General features: G+C 48.0%; 1 protein-coding gene across 1 annotated transcript; it reads left to right on the top strand.

The window, feature by feature from the left end:
* Positions 1-770: 770 nt before the first annotated feature.
* On the top strand, positions 771-21552 carry DMBX1 (diencephalon/mesencephalon homeobox 1). Its single transcript, XM_068199158.1, has 5 exons — positions 771-889; positions 14703-14868; positions 18949-19127; positions 20305-20659; positions 21127-21552. The coding sequence occupies exons 2-5, from the start codon at positions 14715-14717 to the stop codon at positions 21525-21527; spliced, it is 1089 nt and encodes a 362-aa protein (XP_068055259.1). The 5' UTR covers positions 771-889; positions 14703-14714; the 3' UTR covers positions 21528-21552.
* Positions 21553-22271: the final 719 nt, after the last annotated feature.

Below are 22271 nucleotides of genomic sequence, written 5' to 3'. Positions count from 1 at the left end.
TGGTTTTCCACTTTTTTACAAAAGGAAGGAAAAGGGAAAAAAAGTATTTCGGGGGAAAGTATAAAAAAAAAAATCATGAGCGGGGAGAAGCGTTAAGTGCTCGTTCGTTCCCCGTCGAAGCTCCGCGGGGTCCCCCTTGCCCGCTGTCCCTCCCTCTGCCTTCCCCGGCTCCCCTGGCCCGGCAGGGCCGCAGCGGAGCTTCCCCGATGGGGCGGGCGGCGAATTCTCCGTGTTGCGACCGTGTCCGTTCCCCCAATCCCCCGTTTTAAAGAGTACTCGAGGGGTGCAGCAGACAAAGCTGGGACAGCGAGGCAGCCAGGAGGAGGGTGGGGTGCCGCGGACGCTCTGTAATTAAAGTTGGGAGATTGTCCCCAACCAGCATCACCACCCAGGGGCCGTCGGGGGAGAGGGAAACTGCAGGGTCTGATCCAGCGCGGTGCTAAACGGGGGGCGCGGGGAGAGGCACGGCTTGGCTTCCCTTCCCTGCGCCTGACGGACCCCATCACCCCCCCGGTCCTCGCTCCAGCCCTCCTCCCTCCACCGGCATCCCGTCCGCTTCCAGGGATTTAATTAGGCGTTTACACCTCGGCTTGGAGTAAATGACTGGTAAGAAGTGTTGGGGGGGTGGGGGGTGTACCAGCAGCCCCGTTTTGATTGACAGGGTGGAGGACCATTGAAAATCTTGCTGGGTAGCTCCCGGGTCGCTATGAAGCTCCTTTTAAAAATCCTTCTCCAATGCTGACTCCCGGTAGATGGCAGCTCCGCCGGGCGCGCAGGCAGCGCGCAGGCAGCGCGGGCGGATGGAGTAGGGCGGGCCGGGGCGCAGCGCCGCGCTCCCACGCGTGTCCCCGCTCCCACGGCGGGCCGAGAGGCTGCCCCACCGCCCCAGGTAAGAACCCCCCCGCACCCCCGGGCAGCGCGGGTCCGAGTGGGCTGGGGATGCCGACGGGAGAGAAGAGGACTTTGGGGATTGCTTGAGAGAAGGGGCAGTCTGTCCGTGGGGGAATGTGCGGCGGTGGAGGGACCGCTGGCAGGGATGCGCGCACCGCCGAGGAGAAACCCAGCCTGGGTTCCAGCGCAAATTCTCTGTTCCCCCGTCCCTCTTTGTTTCTTTTTTCTTTTTCTTTTTTTTTTTTTTTTTTCCTTGTTTATTTGGAGTATGCCGCGCTTAAAAAAAAAAAAAAAAAAAAAAGGGAAAAAAAAAAAAAAAGGATCCAAACTACCGCGAAAAAAAAAAAATAATGCAAACTCCCTCTACCAGTTAGAAGCCTCGTTCCTATTTGACTCCAACTGCCAGCCCGCTCCAGAGCGGGTTTAGGCAGCTGGCGGGGATGTGAGGTTTGTAACCCGGCTCAGGGAATGGTGGGGGACGCGCATCCTTCCGTTAGCCGGGCTCCGCGGGAGGAGAGAGCAACCTCCCCCTATTTACATAATGATGTCTTAGTAAGCTGCGCAGCCTGGGGAGAGCTGCCGAGGGCAGAAACAGCCCCGAGCGGGGCCAGGAGCCGGGGACGATGGCGATGGCCGCGCTCGGGGTGGCTCCGGGATTACTTTTTCTTTCTGGTGCGGCTGGAAGTTGAGTGCGGAAGGGACGGCAAGATGCCGGCAGCGCTAGAAGCCTTTCTAGGACAAATCACACCCCCACATCACTCCGTTGCGAGGTTAGACGGCAAAACGGACGGGGAGCCCCCTGTAAGGAGCTGGCAGGCCGGTCTTTGCGGCCCCCCTACACGCTCTCCCTCTTTAAGGGGTGTATAAATCCCGGACCTGCGCTGTCAGCCCTTCTTGATAAATTAAGGGCTTCGCAGTCGAAACCTATTTACACCTCCATTATAGGGCTAACCAAATGGGGATCCGCATGCATATTTTTACCGCAAGAGATCTCATACATCTCCGCCAGAGTCGCCCCTCGGGCCATGGGATAACAGATAGGGAAGGGGGGTGGGTTGTGCTCCGCCGCGGCCAGCACTTGAGCGGAAAAAAGTCCGTGTCTCCACTCGGTACTGGCTGCCCGGGGCACCCGGGACCCGTTCCCTTTGCAGGGGGCAAGGAGAGGGCGAGGGTGACCTTCCGTACGCCTTGCGGAGGACCGGACACACGGGCTGCTTTAGCCCAAAGCGAGGCCCTCGGGGAAGTTTCTCCTCCGCTGGAGATGGGGTTTGACTGCGACACTTGCCGTGCGTGTCCCTTTATTTGGGGAGAGAAGGGACAAGAAGAGCCCTATACGGAGCCATCCGGTCCCCGCGGTCCGTGGCTTTTCCCGGCTGCGATTTCCATTTATTTCCAGGCGGCGACCTCGGGCGCCTCGGGGGAAAAAGGGGTCAGCGCATCTCGGGACAGGTCCTTGGTGTCCCCGAGGGTCGCCTCGGCGGGGCCGTCAGCAGAAAGGAGGGAGGGGGCAACATCCCCCGTTTCCCGGTGGGATTCCCGTACCGAGCGCTGCCCGCTGCCTTTGGAAACGAAACGCGGCAGGAGCGAGGTGGCATCGCAGCCGCAGACCCGGGGAGGGCTCGGCCCAACACCCCTGCCCGTGGCTGGGGGCTTTGCGGGGCTGTCCCCGCACCCTCTGCTCCGGCTGTGTCCCGCATGCCGCCTCGGCCGAAGAAAAAGTAATGTCCCCGCTCCGCCTCATCCCGTCCCCTCCGGCGGCCCCCTCCAGTTCCACTTGGTTAGCTCAAGTTTTCCATGTAAATGACAGTAATAAATATCTAATCATGTCCCGCAGCTATCGGCGGCTCGCCGAGCAGCCGGCATTAATGAGACATCCAGGGGAAGTGGAGAAAAGGAGAGGGGGCGAAAAAAATAAAGAGGAAAGTTTTTCCGCTCTCCCTGAAATGGTTTCTAGAGGCGAGGCCCGGCCGAGGTGACGGGGGGTGCGAGGAGCGGAGCCCCTCGCTTCTCCGGAACGATCCCAACTGTGGGGTCGCGCTCAGGTTCAAACCCGTCCCCTCTAATTAACCCCCTCCCCAAAATCCCAGCAGTTCCCCTCGAGGGAGGGGCGAGTCCGGTCGCATCCCCGGGCTGGGCGCTGCTGTCCCGAAAGCCCCGCGGAGATGCGTGTGCCCATCCCTGCCGCGATTCCCAAACAATTAACGGAGCTGCGATGAGCTCTGAATGCTGATGGTGGGCAGAGGGGGGAAGGCGGTGGGAAGGCTGCGGCTGAAATTAAACCATGAGAGTTGGATTTGTTCGCCTAACGCTAAACAAATGGACTGATTACCTTCTTTCCAAACGCATCAGTCATACTACATTAAGTAGCAGAGAGCTAATTATCCCAATTAGGAGGCTGATTTATAATTAATGGCTTGGACCGAGTGATAATTGGATGTTAATGGATAACAGTTTTGTCTGAAGTAGCCTCCCGCTTCCCCAAAGGCAGGGCTGGAGGGTTTGGGGTTTATTTACCCTCCCCCTCCCTCACCTCTGCAGGGAACACAAAGCGAAAGAGAGGCGAGATCTGCTCTTAGCTGGGTCGGGTGAGACCCTCCTCAGGCTGGGGGAGCTGCTGGCCGCTTCCCAGCCTGCCCGCGGCTGGCGAGGAGGGCTGCGGGGGTAACCTTCAGCACCCACCTTCCCCAATTTTTCAAGCAATATCTGCTACTTTTTTTCATCTCCTCCTCGAGTTTCCAAGCCGGTGGACATCTGACCACCATCTGCTGGGTACCTCATCCACCTCCAGGACGTGGGTCGTGTTCTCGATGAAGGGCAAAGGCTGAGCTCCCCCCAACCAACCCCCAAAGGGTGCCCTACTGCAGATGAGGCTTTTCCTCTGCCCTACCTGTCCTAGGGAGAGCAAGGTGGAACTCACCGTGAGGATGAGAGTTTTTACACCCTCTCTGGCCCACACCCCCCATGCAGTGGTGGGCAGAGAGTAAATCTGCAGTTTCTCACTGCTCTGTGTTTCTCCTGACCACATCTCAGAACTGGCTTGCTGACTGTTTAGCTTCTCTCTTCCCTGTTCACTTTTCACCCATGAGTAACTTGATGTAAGTCAATCCCATTTCCTTGTTTGCCCCAGCCAGAGAGACTTGGACTGGACCTACAACCCTTTGGCCTTGGGATTGTGTTTCTAGGTTCAGTTCTTCCATTCTAACTAAGTACTGCAATGGGCACAAAATTCCTGAAAGGGTGAGAGTGACTTCAACCCTGAGTTACCCACCATGACTGATGAGAGGTTATATTAAATTATGCCAACATAGTCAATGCAAAAATACACCCAAAATTGTACTGCCAGTACACAGAAAGATGGTTTAGATCAGCTTTCCAGTTTTTCCTGCTAGTTTAAAGAGATTTTGATGTCTAAATGGGAGATTCTCCTCATGCTCACACACATGAGAAGTGATCTTATTGGCATATCAGAAGGCACAGCTCTGTTTCACGGAGCTGGTGCAGATGTTGCTTTTCCTTAGTGCCAGTGTCACTGCCTGCACCAAAGAAACAGAGTCAAAGGAGCTTCCCACAAATCAGAGAGAAGGGCAGGCTTGCCAGGCAAGTATTGCACAATATAGTTGTAGAGGGAGTGACTGTAGTGGGTTTGGTTCAATGTCTTCATCCTTTAAAAGAAGATTTTGCTGAGAAAGAGGGAAATCAGAGGAAAAGAAGCCGGAGCCAACAGTTTCTTTTTCCTCTGTCATTTTCACAACCAGCCCTGATGAAACAAAGCTGCTGCAGAGAAGGTCCTGGACCAGTTCTTCTGATACAGCTCCCTGCTGGTTTTACTGGTAATGCTATAGGTAAACTGTTCAGCTATCTAAGATTCCAGTGACTTTTCAGGGACATCTCAAAATTCAGCTTGTCACATTGAAAATGCTTCTACTGAGGCACTGACGAATGTCAGCTGGGCTTAAACCCTTTCAAAAGCTTGAGTGCTGGTTTCCAGAGCTTGTGTCTGAACAGAATGTTTATAGCTACCTTGCTTCATTTGGAAAAACATAGGAGTAGGAAAAATGCTGAGGAGCAGGGATTCAATAAATCCCAAAATTTCCAATCCTATGCAGTTATTAATAAACGAATTTACTTCAGAAGAATTTCCATCAAAATGTGCTGGTAGAGAATTTGGAAATGTAGCCAAATAGTCAAGAATTATTTCATGGTGCACCGGGGTTAGCCAAACCTTTTCCCACCATTTTATTTCACTTTAAGAGTTATTGAAATTGATTATTTTTTTTCCCTTTGAACTTCATTAGGTTTTGGATCAGACTTCTTCTGTTTCCTAAAGCAGTTCTGGTGGAATTGCAGCTTATGGGAAGGAGAGAGTCTCTGAGGGAGGGCTGGGAGCAGGATGGAGCAGCAGTTCTCCAAAGGGAGGGAAATGGATATTTACACCAGGAGCTGTGGGTAGCTGGCACAGCTCTCTTAGGACCAACAGCAGGCTCTGTATGGCCAGAACAAATACTGATTTGAGAAATGGTGCTGTAAAACTGAAAGTGTGGGTGTGATGCTTGGGAACTCCACTAGGATCTTCCAAAGAAAGACTCAGAGTTGCACTGGGTGGGGGGGGACGAGCTGATGGATCTCACCAGGGAGGAAATGTTCTTCCCAAGGGAGTTGTGGAAACCTGGTGTCTCCAGCCGTGCCGGGCACCGGGCGGAGCGAGCAGGGAGCGGCTCTGGGAGCTCTTGGCGTGTGTTAGCCGGAGGTGGGTGAACGTGCCTCTGCTGGGGGACTTCAGTCTCCCCACAAAACCCAGCAGACATTTAGCAGCTCTGTCTGCTTTACAGCACACAGCTCTTTAGAGCACAGATCACCTGCTGGTGGCCAAAATACATTGCTTACCTTGGCAGCCGCGCTGAATTCAGTGTAGGGATCCAAACGCTTACGGGAAAGGAAGCCTTACATGCGCCCGTGGTGCTCCCCAGCCCCTGGCACTGCTGCCACTAACTCCAGTTTGTGGCCCTGTTTTAAGGTGGCACAAGTCTTTCCCCCACCCCAGCCCCTCCTTGTAAAAGCCACTGAGCTCAAGCATCTTTTTTAGTGGCAGGATGAAAATTTGTGTTGCCACATGCAAAGAAGAAAAAATTTAAAATTCTAGTTTATTCTTTTATTAGCAGCCCCCCACAGTTGCATGGCTTGTGGAGCTGCCTTTCAGGTTTGGGTTTTTTTTTTTTTTTTTTCCTTTTAGACCAAGGTAGGATTGTGCGTCATTTTCTTATAGCTGATTTAAGTCTGAGCAGGAGCAGTTGCCATCCTGTGTTTTGTGACTCTTGTTTGCAGTGCTGTGAGAATAATCTGCAGAGGCATGGTCCAGCTGAACTTGCAGAAACATCTTGAGTTCGGCTCTCAGCTTCTGTTGCTTTCAAGTTTTGCTTGCTCTTTCTATCTCTCAAAATCACTTTTGGGCAGAACTGGACTTGGCATCATAACCTCACAACCCTCCATCTAATCAGCTAAAAGAGCACCTAGGAAAGTCCTTTTGTGCCCGCAGGGTTAAACTCCAGCAGTGTGGCAGGAACCTCTGCACTTCACAAGGACACATTGCTCCCCTCCTCATGTGTGTACCAAACTCTCTCAGCTTAACACCCAGAACTTACAGCTTCAACTTTTTACTTTCTACTTGATGAGTAGTGGTGGTGGGGGGAGGAATCACCCTCCCTTCGTGCCTCATCCCAGTGCCTGCCCGTGGAGCCCAGCATCTGGGCTGAGGCATTACCCGGGGCAAGCCCGCATTCCCTCCTGCCAGCCTGGCTGTCGAGCTTGCAGCACTTCGGAGCAGCAGGAGAGGAGCTGGGAATGTCTTAAACTGCCTCAGAAAATCTTCACAAAGCTTATCTGTGCATTTCTTGCAGGGTTTGATCTCCCTTGTTAGGGCTCAGGCTTAGATTGTCAGATCAGCGTCGTGATTGTGGTGCTCAGGATAGACACAGGAAAGGTCACAGGCTTAAAAACATATTTTGACACAGAACTGTAGATCCTTGTCTTATTAATGAGACTGTCACGGGTAAAATCCTCCAGGATATTGCTCCATCTTCCAGCGATGGGAGATTCCTGAACCAGAAGTCCCAAGAGGCTGCCTTCCAAGACAGTCAGTTTGCTCATGGGAACAATCTGCAATCAAATATGCTTCAGGCAAAAGCTATTTTGGGGGCAGAGAGCAAGCAGGCAGTCACCCTCACGCTTCCAGCAGCCCTGGAAAAGTGCAGAGTTTGGTTTGGAAAATTCCCTTTGCCGGTGTTAGGGAAAACAAAATGATGTTTCTCAAGAAAGCCTTTTTCACAGAAGTGAGGCGAAGGACTGAGCAGGTACTTCGTTGCTTTTCTTTTCATAAAACCACCAAGGATAAACCCTTTAAGCAGTTTGTGAATTCAGCAATTTGACTGCAGGGTACTTTAGGGTTACTCCAAGTTCTGAATTCAGAGGCAGAGGTGCTGTAAGGTCTGGAGAGGGAGAGCAGGTGGGCAGCACAGGAGCGTGCGAGCCTGGCTGCAGCGGGATGCGACCGCATTTCATATCCACGGATGTGGAGCGTGCAGCAGCAGCGCTGGCAGAGCTGGGCTGCAGGGTTCAGTTTCCATTCTGGTGTTAATGACAGGAAATCTTAAATGTAGGATTTTTTTGTTGTTGTTGCTGACTGATCTGGAAGCAGAATGAGAAACAAGAGTCAAAGTTATTTTCATATCAAGAGCTTTTCTTTTTCCATGAAAATGCTCCACTTCGATATAATTTCCAAGAGCTTCTGCTGAGGTCTGAGTGCTGCTGTCAAGGGGAGAAGGGAGGTTTGTCCAGGTTTGATCTGTCAGCACTGCTTGTCTTGTGCAAATTGTGACAAGCAAGGGATTTTGCACCGGATTTTGCACCACAGTGATATTTAGTGGTGCCACTCCTGGCTCTACACTGCAAGCTGCTGGGCTCCAAGCCCTGAAACTTATCCCCCACCCAAAAGCAGAGCCTTTAAGGATGTCTTTCTTTTATTTTCTTTATTTTGTACCTAGAAAGCCTGCCCTCTGAAGAATTCTTCTGCAAACAGAGGCATTGGAAATTCTTTTGCCAGGAAGTGTCTGATCAATCACTCAATTCCGTTATCTTTTGGGTGAAAAAAGATGATTTTACAAAAGCCTTAAATAAAAATCACAGCAAATGACGCGAGTTACCCCTGTCAGCCAGGGCCTGTTACCTCAGCTGCTCACAACCTACTGTTGAGAATTTGTAGGGTCCTGCAACAAAACTTTCTTGTCTCAGCAGGATGCTCTGAGGTTTGTGTTAGAAAAATTACAAGCCCTCTTGCATCCTATTATGTTTCCACTGCAAATAGATGAGCATTACAAACACAGCTGCCGTGCTCATCATCAGCACAGCCTCAGAGTCAATTATTTGACAACGTCTACCCGAAAACAGTGACCCTGTCCCTAACTGGAAGTATTTTCAGGTTTCAGCTGCTAGCAATCCTCCTGGTTTTAAGAAAAGAATATGTATTTATACCAAGGTCACTAGGAATAGCTGAGTGTGAGCTGCAAGAATTGGTGTAATTGGTCAGGTTTGGCTTTCGGTGCATTGTCACTTAGGTTTAACTAGATCCTGCTTAATTAAGATTTCTCTCTGCACTTAGAAATTAACTTTATTTAAATCCAGGGATTTTCACAGGAGTAAAAATATTTCAGGAAGATTAGAAATGCAGAGTCTTGGGGGATTCTTTGGAGCTGTTCTCAGTTTCTTAATTCAGTTATAAAGAAAGTCTTTTGGAAGCCTGTTTTTATAGTGCATGCTGCTCTCGGACTTTGACATTTGAATGAGGAACTATGATGTGTTACAGTAGTTCAAATTATTGGTATTTCATCCACTACAAAGGTGAAATTGTTTCCTTAGACATTCGGTAATCTCACGTGAGGAACAAAACTGATTTATAACGTGTTGGTTATTATCTTACGTGATTTTGGGCCTTTATATATCTAAAAGATATAGGGATCTATTAAAAAAAAATTGAAGAAAATCTCTTGCTAGGATCATTTATTCATAACCCCCCAGGTATGTAATTCATTTAGTACAAAATACATATAAAACCAGTGTCTGTCTATAGAGTGAGCCTGTTTTCCTAGAATGTGAGTTACACAGAGTCAGATTTGTTATTTATCTTTCTGATTTGAAGTGTTTCTGAATAAGGAATTAAAGCATAAAATCAAAACGCAGAACAGCTCCGGGGGAGGTGAGGGGGGATATTCTGCTGTGATTCTATTTTCAATGATGTTTTTTGCCAGTGGTAATAAGGGGGAAAGTATGTTGCAGCACAAACCATTTGCTGTTTTTCCCTGCTAGTAATGAACAGTGGGTTCCTGTGCTTTGCATAAACACCAGCAGTGATTTGTAGCACCTTTGCAGGTGCTCAGGCTGAGGACCACAACTTTCCTTTTACCTGACAGGGCTACTTCTATTTTTTTTCTGTCACCTGCAGAACCCTGAACATCAGTCAAGTGCACCAGACTTCTGTTTCATGCTTGATTTTTTTAAATGATCTTTTCCTTGTGCTCAAGCTGTGCCTTGCATCAGAGCACCAACCTGAGGCTGTGCCATGCTCTTCCAAACCTTAAATGCATCTGTGGTGAATCTTTCTATAAGCAATGAAATATAGTGTTGAAATTTGAAACTCCCTTCTGAAAGTGACTTCCTGAAGTCCACAGTTTTTTTTTTTTTTTTTTTTTTTTTTTTTTTTTTTGTTTTTTTTTTTTTTTTGTTTTTTGGGTTTTTTTGTTTGGTTTTTTTTGGTGCAGCTTATTTCCCATGTAAAGAAAGCCTCATACACCTTCTCTACCATCACCAACCCTCCCATTTTTGGGACAGCTTTGCTGAAGTGATAAAGAAACACCCCATGGTGCCCAGTCAAAAGCAGACTGGCATCCTTTTTTTGAAACCTCTAGGAATCATTCAGTATTTCTGACACATAGATTCTATTACCCCACTCTTTATGATGGCACCTGAGTGTCTCATGTAGATCTATGAACTTAGTCTCAGTATTTCTTGGAATTTGGGATGATTGACTGTTTGGAGGGAAAAGGGTTAATGGTCCAAAGCCCCTGCAAAGCTGCATACCCTACATCCAGCCTCAGCCTCATCTCACCTGACAGAGTTTGCTTGAGTAGGGCAAATGTCTTGGTTGTGATTTTGGTTTGGTGATTTTGTTGATTGTTTTTTTTCCTGATAGAAGGAAAAATGTGGATGTTTTCTTGCCAGGTACCTTTCAGAAAACTTCAATACCTCATTTTTTAAATTGTTCTCAGATCTGTCTCAATTCCACATATACACAAGCCACTAGGAACAGGGGTTTTCAGCTGGTGAGGAAATGCATGGGTCTCTCTTCACATCTTCTCTCAGGACAGAATTGCATGCAGAATTATACAAAATTAGTTGCCAGCTAAATAGGGAAACTTAAAGCCTTGTACAAAGCTGAGAATATTAAAACCCAGGGTCAGATCTCCCCTGTATGCCACACTTTTGTGAGGCGCACCATAAATTGCACCACTCTTGTGCTGTATGGCTTCGCACCATAAATTGCACCACTCTTGTGCTGTATGGCTTCAGGGAAACCTGAGGTTATCAAGGCCAGTGCTGGGAAGGGATGGATGGGAGCCACGCTGGCTGGAGCAGTGCAGCTCTGCCCTGGGATAACAGGGTTCCTGTTTCTGGCTGGTGAATGTGCAGATTGTTTTGCATCAGATGGAACAGCTGAATACAGAGTGGTGGGGTCTCTGGGTTAGTCTGGGATAGGCAGAATCCTGCATTGCCCGGCCTCAAAGCAATGCAGGAATGGAGAAAGCTGGGTTTCTCATTGACAGCAGCAGCTAAAGCTAGGGGAAATCCCGTGTCCTGTCTGTGAAGCTGGATCCTGGCAGGACACGGCCCCTGCAGTCTGAGAAGTCTGCAGGCTTGGGAAGAACGGTAGGCACAGCATCCATGAGTTTTCCATAGCAAAACATAAGTGAGGGGTAAGAGCCATAGGAGGGATTTTGGCACTGAGGTGGCAATGCCAGGATTGTGAAGACAGGAGGAGTGGGAGCCCCGGCAGGGTCCGGTGCAGGGCATGCAAGGAGAGCTCACAGCCGATGCTGAGCAATGGAGGGGGGCTGGGAGAGGGCCCGACTTGTGATGCTGGGGGTGGCAGAGTCTCTGCTGCTGCCCTGGAGGGCCGTGCAGGGAGAGACCACCGGCCCAGGAGGTGCCAGCTCGCAGCATCCACCCCCTGTGCTGAGCAAACGCGGCAGCATCAGCCCACAGGCTCCGGCAGGGGCATTTTTCTCTCACCTGTTGTTCTCCTGCACCTTTCCTCAGCTTCCATCTCCTTCCTTGGCTGCTCCTAACTCTTCAGTTATCTCTGATGCACAAAATCAGGATGAGGAATCCCCTTTCTTTCAGGGGAGTCAGGGACGAACCCTGTAACCCTCCCAGCTTATCCACGGCTACTCAAGCCCATACCCTTCAACAAAGCAGGAGTTCAAACTTTGCTCTCATCCTGCTCCTGGCTGTGGCTGTTCCTGAGGCCCTCCAGCCACGCAGAGACATAAAAGATGCATTTGCAGATTTTGAAAATTAAAACCATCTATACAGCCAGTGGGAAGGGATCAGCTTATTTGGTTGCTTAATGAAATATAAAGATTATTTTAACCAGTGTAAGCACAATTCGACAGCTTGTGAAACACAGCAGTGGCTTGATAAATGGCTTTCTCCATTAAAAAAAATTGCTGCATGATGTCTTTTAAATATTTAATTTATTGGGGTTGGAGTGAGCTCGGAGCTGACAGTTAAACAGGAGCTATTTGTGGTCTCAGTTAACTTTGCTTACCCGGCTGAACCGTCTCGCTCAGCAAATTCCCTCATTTTTTATACAGAATCTGGGATGATACATTTGCTGCACAAGTGAGTAGGAAGTTCTGCCTATTGTCTGCACTGCAGCATAACAGGCAGTTATCACCAAAGCTGTGTTGGGCATTGACTCCAATCCTGAGTCCACCCCTATGAAGTCATTCTCTTTTTTCTTTTTTTTTTTTTTAATGCACTTTCTTCTAGGCCACCCAAAAATGTACACATAAAATAATCTTTTAACAATCAAAACCGCCGAAGTATTCCTGGAGCAAGTGCTTCAGTGGAAACACTGGGCTCCAGACACAACACCACTGGCAGTGTCCTGGGAAGACTGTATGGTATGGGAAAATTCCCCTCCTCTCCCTCTTCGTTTTTCCTTTAATGTGCCAGCTTGCTACAGAGCCGATGACATGCAAGGGGGATTAGAAAAGAAAAACAGGCATTTCTGTGAGTTGGGAGTCAAAGACACTTGGCCTCCCACGTATCTCCTGGCAAGGCTGAGCCCGGTGTGGATTCTCCAGCCTCTATTAAGGACAGAGGTCTGGCAGCAGCCCAGGGCAGTTAATAGGTTCTGTGTCCTCAGATGGTTTTCACGAAACATGCAGGATCTTAATAAGCTTTGAGACCTCTACCCCGCTGGCCAAAGCTGGTACAACCAGCCAGCTGGTTCACAAGTGAGGTGGTGAGAGGGTAGGAGGCAGAAGGAAGTTGCAAATCTCTGTTTTGCTGCCTGTGTTGGCCAGAAAAGCCAGTCCTGCCCTTGTCTGTGACAGTGAGGCAGTGAACAACTGTATTGGGTGGTATGATGCTCTTGGGAAATGAACCACACCAAGGATGGGGTGAGGCTGCACCACAGGTCAGTCTTTCCCAGGTGACAGGAGATGTCCTCTGTGGCCATGTCAGTGGTCCATGTCACTGGGATATGTCCCTTACCACGTGCCACCAGCAGCAAAACTTTGCAGTCCCAGGAAGCAACATCACAGCTGTAATTTCGCTGTGAACCCCATTGTGAGGAAAACAGATAAGAATGCCAAAAATCTGTTGGTGTGTGAAGTCCATCACCTTAATCAGAGAACCAGCAAACAATTTTGTCATTGCTTAAATCTTCCCTAAGCTCCATTAGCGCAGAGCTATGGCATCCTTGTGTTTCAGTTGACACCTGAAACGAAAATGTCCATTTTCACATTTTATCTTAGAAGAATGGGGAGTCAGTCCAGAGTGGGTGAACAGGCAGACACAAAGCAGATGAAGCTGGCATCAGGATGTGTGTCACCACACCCAGACCTGCCACCTTCAACTGGCACTCAGTGCTGAAGTGATGCAGTAGCAGAGCATGAGGGACTTGGGGAAAAAGGAATGAAGCAGAGTGCTAAATTTCAAAATTATGGGTTTATAATTTCTGTAGCATCTTTGAAAAGACAGTCCTAAAAGCAGAACTCAGATTCATGAGGGTCATCCTTGGGCTGGAAAAGTGTATGACCAAACTCAGTTGCATGTTTCCCTCCCCTGTTCCTGGGCACCAGAGTGCAGAGATGCTTGTGAGGGTGAAGCCAAGAGATGCCCCAAACCCTGTTGTACTAAATTCAGCTGCTTTTTAAGGAGCTCCCACTTGGCCTCTGGCTGTTACACAAGGTCACTTCATGTTTGTACTTCTTACATCAAGGTGGAAAGAACAGAAGTTCAGAGCAGGAGTGGCAGTGGCACCAACTCATTTCCATCTCTGCCTCTTCACCATGAGTGTGTCCCTCTGTGGTGTAAATAATTTACAGGCAAAGATGAAGGTCTTTTCGCAGTACAGAAAATACAGCAGATAATTGTTCTTCCAAATTTTCACTGTTCAGTGCATCACATTCCTCCTAAAACTATGGGCATTTCTCCTGAAATCATCACCTCCCTCCAGAGTTTAAATTGTTTTCTAAGAGGCTGCCTGCAAAGATGTCTGCTTTCCTTAAGTTAGTCCAGCTGACCCTCTTTCCCTGAGCGTTTGTTCATTGCAGTGACTTTCCAGATGGTGACTTGCTGATGTAAACGGTGGTTTAAAAAATTTATTTTGTGGCTAATGTTTCACAACTTCCTTTCTGATGTCTTACAAACTGCAGAAACGACATCCTGGAGGCCTTCAGTCATTTACAACAGGGATGAATGAAGTATTGCTTGGCTTTTGAGATCAATATTAGCTTGGTTTTACAGATGGTCTGTAAGGAAAAAGAGCTTGAAGTTTCACGCAGAGCCCACACTAGGAAAAAAAAAAGCCATTAGTTTTCTGAAATAATTTCCTTGCTATTGAGCTATGAAATGTCAGTATTTATTGCAAACCTTATTCCCTCTTTAGCCATAACATTTTTGGTGCTATTATGGTGCAGATTTTTTTTTTTCCACCACATGCTCTTTTCCCACCCCCCCCCCCCCACCATATCATTTGTGTTTTCTTAAGAAGACCTGTTAGAAAAATAAATAATGAATGGAAACAAATTATAAATGAGTGAGCTCAGATGAGAAGCATTATTTGACATTGCAGCGCTGGGATTACAAATAGTCCACTGTAGGCAGTGATAGGGGCAAAATCCCAGCTAGCCCTGGGATAGAGCTAGGACAATGCATTAAAAGTCACTGTCATGTGATAAACTGTATTGTGGTATGCAAAAAAATTAATTTCCCATATTTTGATCAGCATGAGTGAGATGTAGTCAGATTCTGGGCTTTAAGTTTGGAAGCTGGACTTGTGTTGACGGTGCTTCATGTGTACAGAAGATATTTCCATTCCTGTCCCAGAACCTGTTGGAGTTGTGTGGTCAGACACGAGCCTCGCATGCAGCACTTCAGTTCTGAGCTCAGCATTTCCAAAGCTCTGCTGAGACACCAGGCTGCTGGAACAGCACGTCCCTAAGCCCCTGTCTCGTGTGGCTGATGTTTTGCAGGTTGATGTCACCATGCAGCACTATGGAGTGAACGGCTACTCCCTGCACGCCATGAACTCGCTGAGCGCCATGTACAACCTCCACCAGCAGGCAGCTCAGCAGGCCCAGCACGCCCCCGACTACCGGCCCTCCGTGCACGCCCTCACCCTGGCAGAAAGACTGGCTGGTAAGAACAACTCATGGCAAGTGCCCTTGCCTGGCTCTAAAAACCCCACCCAAAAAAAAACCCCAAAAAGCCACCACCAGCAACAAAAATAAACAGCACACACAAAGAAACCAAAAAACTCAGCACAAAAAAAATCCTTTTTGCTTGCATTGAGTGAAACTCTCCTGGAGTGTGAGAGAGCCAAGTGCTCCTCAGTGCTGTCCCCGTGGCCAAGCTCTCAGGGGACACCTGCCCTCCAGTGTGTTCTGGCATCTTGCTTCAGACTGGCCTCAGACAGCTGGGAAGCTCAGGGGAGAGATGGCTCAGCTGTATGGGATTGAAAAGACACTGAAATGTCTTTTAACAAGTAAACAGAAAACAGCAAAGAATTTCCCTTTCTTGTTAGTAAATAGGGGCAAGAGTGAAGGTGATCACAAAGTAAATTGGATTCCCCAGCTCAGGCACCCAGGTCTTGCATTCCCTGACAGCTACCTCCTGCCATCCCAGGCCATAGCTTGTGTATGCACGTTGTCTCTTCATGCAACTATTTTCCACTTCTTTCCTAAAAACCCCTTTTTCTCTCTGGGAGATGATCTTCATTTGGATCTCATTTGGGTTTCGCCTTGACCTATTTCTTTCTTGGCATCCTAGACCTTGTGTTGGGTGACACTTTACTGCAGATCCTGCTGCCTCTCATAAAACAGCTTTTTAGCTCAAATCACTCACACATGACTTTACCCAGGCAGTGTCATTTACACAGCACTGTTGATGGTGGGGCAGCAGGACAGGAGCTGCTGCTACAGAGCGTCTGAGCTGGTTTTCTGTGTTCAGCCATGGTTGTAACAGCACTGCACTGATGCTCTCATTAATAGGAAGTGCAAAGCCCAGACAGTATTTTATGATTTGGTAGAGGTAATTGTTCAAAAATAATGGATGGAGACCTGAGAATATTTGGTGTGGTAGGGCACATCTATCTGCTCTAAATTTCAGCCTGCCACGAAACATCCAGACCTGGCTGAGATCATCAAAGGCTCCTGCAGTGCAAGTGATCAACACATCAACATCACTGTTTTGGTCTGGACTTGGATGCAGTGATATAAAGCAGACCTGACAACGAGGATGTGGAAGCTAAAGTAAAAAGTTACCATACTTGTGATTCTAGAAACTTCCCCAGAATGGAATTATCTTCCCTGACTGCCTAAAAATGTGTATCTGTTCTAAGATAGCTTTCTAGTTGTCTGATATTAAAGTAAAAAAAAAAAAATTGTAGAGGGATTCCTTCCAGTCTAGAGTAGCTGGGAAGAATTACCTGTCCAGACAGCTTTGGTGGGCTAAATTTCATAAATAATGGCTTAAGCCAAAATAAGGATGCAGAAGTTTCAGGAAGGTCCTCCCAGATGGGCAGTCCACAAAGGGATGATGATAAAGATCTTGGACTCTTGGGATCGGTGAGCCACAGCTGGCTGTCAGATCTTTGTGCCAGCAATGTTCCCTTATCCAGCTGCTATTTGTGACCTTCTTAACATGGTTCTAAGTGGCCTGTGGGATCTTTGGAGTGGCACAGGGACGAGCAGGGGTCACTGTCCTCATCAATAAATAACCAAAGTGGAATCAAAGGGATCTGGACTCTTCTGGCTCTGCTGCTGGGCTGCCGAGTGCTGAGGAGAGCACTGTCCTTGCCCTGGTCATCCATCCCCTTGTTCCCTGCCCCTTTTCACTATGCAGGTTGTCAGATGGGAGCAGATGGCCCTGAACGCTGCAATGTAACTTGCAGCCCCTGCATTTCAAGGTTCCACTTTTCTAGCTGCAAGGATCTCTTGAAAGATGTTTGTGATCTCTATCTTTTAGCGTGGAGGCATGGAGGACAATATCTTTGGCCCAACTAGGCTAAAGCAGAGGAAGATAAAAAAAGAATAAAAAAAACTATTCTCATATTCTTGACCGGAAGATTCAATTGGTTTCCTGACCTATCTCTGAAATTAATAAGCCACCTGGAAGACTTTCCAAATTAAATCCCACAGTCCCCTTGTCTGCTTATCACTGGCAGTGTAGGCATTATATACCTACACACTGTTTCCTTTGCAGTTGCCTCACATTCTGTTACTTCTGAATATCTTTCAGTGCAGGTTATAGATCTCATTTGCCTTCCAGGGACAGTCAGAATAAAGCAGCACAAAAGCAAATGACCTTAAGTCAGAAAACAGAGGTTTCTGGTGGTAACTGCAAAGCCTCACCTGCAATTTATATTCTCCTTCTTGCACAAAGCCTGAAAACATAGTTAAAACATTAAAATAATTGCTGTTGCCTCTCGCTGGAGTGGCCAAACTTAATGCATGAGCTGCTGCCTCTGGGGAGCTGGTGGGTCTAACCTCTACTCTAGAAATTTGGGAATACTCCAGCCTGCAGGTAGGGTGTTTAGGTAGGGTGTTTAACCAGTGCCCTTTCTCCTGTTTTTGTGTACTTGAAACACAAATGTTAGCTTTTAAAAATGTTTTGGGGCAGCTTCAATTTCATTTCTTGTGCTGGAGTACCCCTTCTCCTCACAGTGCCTGGCTGCACTGTGAGCTGTGCCTGGATGCACAAGGATGGTCCCTCTGCCTCCACAGGGGCAGCTTTATCACCAGCATTTGAACTCCCCAAGGAGCTCTGATTCCTCAAACACAAAACTCTCTTGTATGCAACCAGCACTATATTGTTGAAGACCTTTAGCCTGATCACATCTCTGCCAGGTTGCCAAAACCACGCAGCTTTGGCAATCCCCCAGAAGGGCGCTGTGAGTGCTGACCTAGAATGGAACAGCTGGAAGTTTTGGAAGAGGAATGTTTGAGAATGCAAAGCTGATTTGCTACGCTCGTTAGCCAGTGGATCTGAGACCTGGCTGTGTGGTGCTGGGGGTGGCCTGACAGCAGGTTTTTGTTTATTGCTTAGATTCATGTCACGATGCTCGTGACAAAAGCGCAAACAAACAGCAGCCAGAGCCTTCATCGGGCTCCGTGTGCTGATAGTGCCAGCTTTTCTCCCTCTTCTGTTGTTTTCTCATGTGTTCATTCCTCCCTTCTACTAGAAGTCACATTCTTAACCGAATTAAAAGTGATACCAGACACTGCTCTTTCTGCATTTCCTCTATGAGAGCAAACCTCTTGCCAGACTGTTTCATTCCAGGGCTGTAGCACAGCATGTCCCAGCTTGCATAATAAAGGGTGGGTTTTTTTCATTTTCAAGTAACTTATTTTCATTGATTTAAGCTCTTTCTACTCCCACTAACTGTTGTGCAATAATAACCCTCTGGTAAAATAATAAGCCCTTTACTGTTGGCCTCAGACTTTCCCCAGTCTGAATTTCTTCTCTGCCCTCAATTTTCCAAGCTTGGTTTGCAAAGTCAGACCTGGTGACTAGGTGCTCTGCTGAGAAGAGCTCAGCACATGAGCTCTGGGCTTGCAACCAGTCAGGCTGGACGTGGCCTTGGCTTTTGTTTCTACCCCAGATGCTGGAGAGTGTCCATACTCAGTGAAGGATGTGCTTCGGAGCAAAATGCACAAGAGCACATGAGACTAAATGCTCTCTGAACTGGAGCCCAGAACAGCTCTCCAATATCATGCCTTGAAGACTGCAGTGGGCTATGCACAAGACATTAAAGAAGTACAAGAGTGAATGTCCCCACATCATTTTTAGTTGTGTTTCTTAATGGAAGGTGCTTATGCCGCGGTAGGGTCTGGGCATCCGCATGTCCTGCCCCACTGATGTTGGAGCAGATTGAGTTATTTCAGCCAAATTCAGCACTGAAGTCTCAACAGCTTTCACAGCTGTCACAGAAAGAGGTTCTCTCTCCAGAGCAGGTTTTTAGAATCATAGAATGGCTTGGGCTGGAAGTGATCTCAAAGGTCATCTAGTTTTAACCCCTCTGCTATGATTTTATCTCTTTGGACACCTCAGTTAACCAGTAAAATCCATATGTATGTGTTTTATTAGCTCTAAAGCAATGGAAAAAACATTCCATAGTTTTGTCTGATGTTAGCAAGTGCTTTATTCGGCTGTCAGCGTACAAATTCCAATAATTAAATTGGCCACTTTTCTTGTCTTCCAACGGCTGTACATTTCAAGACATCATTTTGGAGGCACGTTATGGATCCCAGCACCGCAAACAAAGGCGAAGTCGCACGGCCTTCACCGCCCAGCAGCTGGAGGCCCTGGAGAAGACCTTCCAGAAGACTCACTACCCAGATGTGGTGATGAGAGAGCGCCTGGCCATGTGCACAAACCTGCCTGAAGCCAGAGTCCAGGTACTGATATTTTGGGGTTTTGCCAGTGGGGATGTTAAAAAGAACACAGCCAGGTTCCCAGAGAGCTGACAGCTCCCTTGACCTTCCAGGATTCTTCCAGTGGAGCCAAAGATTTTGGGGCCGTGAAGTTGTCAAAGGCAGGGGCGGGGAGGATAAAATTATCCAAAGTCACACATCTGCTTAAGAAACTTCTAATCCACGCGCATGTTTTTTAAATTTAGGATTGTCTGAAGTGTACACTGGCTTTCATTTGTTCTTTCACATTTCTTTGGGGGAAGTTTTAGAAACAGCAACAGAAGTCTATTTATTTATTTATTTGTGAGGCTTTTCTGGCTTTCTCAAAAAAGTAGAGACCCAAGTAATTCCAGCTGCTGTTTTCCACCAGTGTCAATATTTGTAACATCTCAGGCCAAGGTTTGGGTTTGCTTTTTGTTTTTGTTTGCTTTTTAGTTTCAATTAGTGCAAAATATGCTAGTTCATACCCTGCTGGTGAAGCAGTTCTTGTGTTTTAAAAGGCAAATATTTTTAACTGTGAAGAGAAAAAGTTGTGGAAAAAAATTGGTTTTTTTATAAAAGTATCAAGGCATTTTGATCTAAAAAATACTTTGTCCCCTTATCTAACCAAGCAAACAACAAACAAAATTTGCTAATATATTTCTTCTAATACATGTCTACTGATTTAGGTTAAAAAAATAATGGATTCTCTCCTCCTTTCCTAAATGCAGTTCCTAGACAACAGTCTATGCCTGTAATGACTTAGTGTTGCCATCATAGTTCTGATACACTTATAACCAAATGCATTTGGAAACTTAACAGACTGTAAGCCATTGTAATGTCATCAGATATTACAGCTGCAAGACATTCTTTTTGGATGCAGCTGCCTAATCAATTTAGGGGAAAAAAAACTAACAAACCCCAGAAAATATCAGTAGTGGAGCCTGTTAAAGAATCAGTATAGAGGCTGGATATTTTTTAGTCTGTTTGAAATGTTATTTGTAGATGCACTGAAAACAGTTGAGCTCTGAGGTCCAGCAAAGTGGAATGGCCTTTGGGCACATGGGCTTGCAGCACCTCATTACTTCGGGTTCCCCTGAAGCTCTGAGGCTGAGTGCTGCTGAATTTGTCCTTAAGCAGGATTCTCACTGGTTTTTCTCCCTTGCTGTTTGTGGCACGGAAGGTGTGGTTCAAGAACCGGAGAGCCAAGTTCCGGAAGAAGCAGCGCAGCCTGCAGAAAGAGCAGCTGCAGAAGCAGAAGGACTGTGAGGGGAGCCACAGTGAGGGAAAGATGGAGCCGCCTGTGCTGGAGACCCAGGCTCCCACCCCGGACACTGAGAAGGTCCAGAGCCTCCCCAGTGAGGTGGGCACAGACCTCAACCTGACCCTGTCGGAGCAGTCTGCCAGCGAGTCGGCACCTGAGGACCAGACCGACAGAGAGGAGGAGTTCAAGAGCACCTTGGATGAGGCCAAAGTGGACAAGAGCCCTGGTGTGGACAGCAAGACTTTGAACTGCAAGAGAGCGAGCCCAAAAGCAGGTGAGGGGCAGTGTATTGATGGGGGTTGGTGTCAGGACTGGCAGGCTGGTGGTCAGGACCCCTTTCCAAGGGGATGCTGGTGGTTGGGTGTAGTCCCATATTCCCTGTGGAGTGGGTGCTCATGGATAGGCTGCCCAGGCTTGTCTTCTTGTCCTCAGCACTGAACAGGCCCCACAAAAGGCAGGATGTCCATTGCAGCTGGAGCACTGAAAGAGCAAAGACCTTCTGCTCCAGTTAGATTTGGGGAGAGCAGTGCCCAGCAGCAGCAGAGAGCTCAGCCCCATTTCTACACTCTGAGGTGCCAGGTATGGGAAAGGCACACATTTAGCTCTCGTGAGCAGTCACACCCTCTCTCATTTGCCCTTCAGTGCAAGAGACAAGCCCATGCTGCTGCCCAAACCTTTCTGGGGTGTGAATAAGCACCAGCCTGTAGGAATAACCCCCATCCCCTCTGTCTCCTGCTGCAGAGTCCCCTATCAGCGCGACTGTGACGCCTTCGTCCAGCAGTGGCCTGGCTCAGACTCACTCTTACTCCTCCTCACCCCTGAGCCTCTTCCGCCTGCAGGAGCAGTTCCGCCAGCACATGGCAGCCACCAACAACTTGGTCCATTACTCCTCCTTTGAAATGGGGACACCGTCTGCCATGCCCTACTTGGGCATGAACGTCAACATGGCCCCGCTGAGCTCCCTGCACTGTCAGTCCTATTACCAGTCGCTGTCCCACGCTCAGCAGGTCTGGTCCTCCCCCATCCTGCAGGCCTCCAGCTCCCTGCCGAGCCTGAACAGTAAAACCACGAGCATTGAGAACCTGAGGCTCCGGGCAAAGCAGCACGCGGCGTCCCTGGGGCTGGACACCCTCCCCAACTGACTGCCCCTGAGAAGGTGCACCAGAGGCTGGCACTACACACGGCACTCCTTGAATACCCACGCACCCTCACCTCTTCCCGGAGTGAGGCACTCCCCTGCAGGGCAAACTTCACGTTTATTAACATCTTACTAGCACCACGGTTGCGTCAGACATTGCTACTGGCCTGGTCTTCACTAAATATTTAATGAGGAAGGGGGAGAGGATCTGTGTTTAGACAGATGAACTGTCCTCTGGACTTCCATGAGTTCAGCCTGTAACGTTCAGGAGGAGCCCCTTCTCCTCATCCCCTCGATAAGGTGCCAACTCTGTTATATTCACCTTTTATTTTGTTGTTGCTGTTACATTCTTGGGGGAAGAAAGAGTCCTGCTTTGTCTTGTATATAGTTTATGATGTTGACAGCACCCATCATCTGTGTGTTACTGTCAGTGTTACAGAACTGTGACCTCTTTTGCTTTTATTCTCCTTTCCTTTTCAATTTTAGTAGCTAGTATCAGAGTTACAAATCAGCCATCATCTTGACCTCAGCTGGTAGCTAGTTGCTCTTCTTGGGTCGGCATCCTAAAGGTGTTCATGAGGAAGAGACATGGTCGTGCACTTCAACACTCCACTTCTCCCTTCTCTGCTAAAGCTAATTTTTTAACAACCGGGAAATGATCTGAAGGTGAATTTCCTGTTTAAGCACTTCCTATAAGGCAAGCATTTTCCTTTTTCTTTTTAATAGCACTTGCTCAAAGAGAACAATA

Source organism: Anomalospiza imberbis, chromosome 9 (assembly GCF_031753505.1).
Source record: "Anomalospiza imberbis isolate Cuckoo-Finch-1a 21T00152 chromosome 9, ASM3175350v1, whole genome shotgun sequence".
NCBI lineage: Eukaryota > Metazoa > Chordata > Aves > Passeriformes > Viduidae > Anomalospiza > Anomalospiza imberbis.
This window is presented reverse-complemented; position numbering and strand designations above follow the sequence as displayed.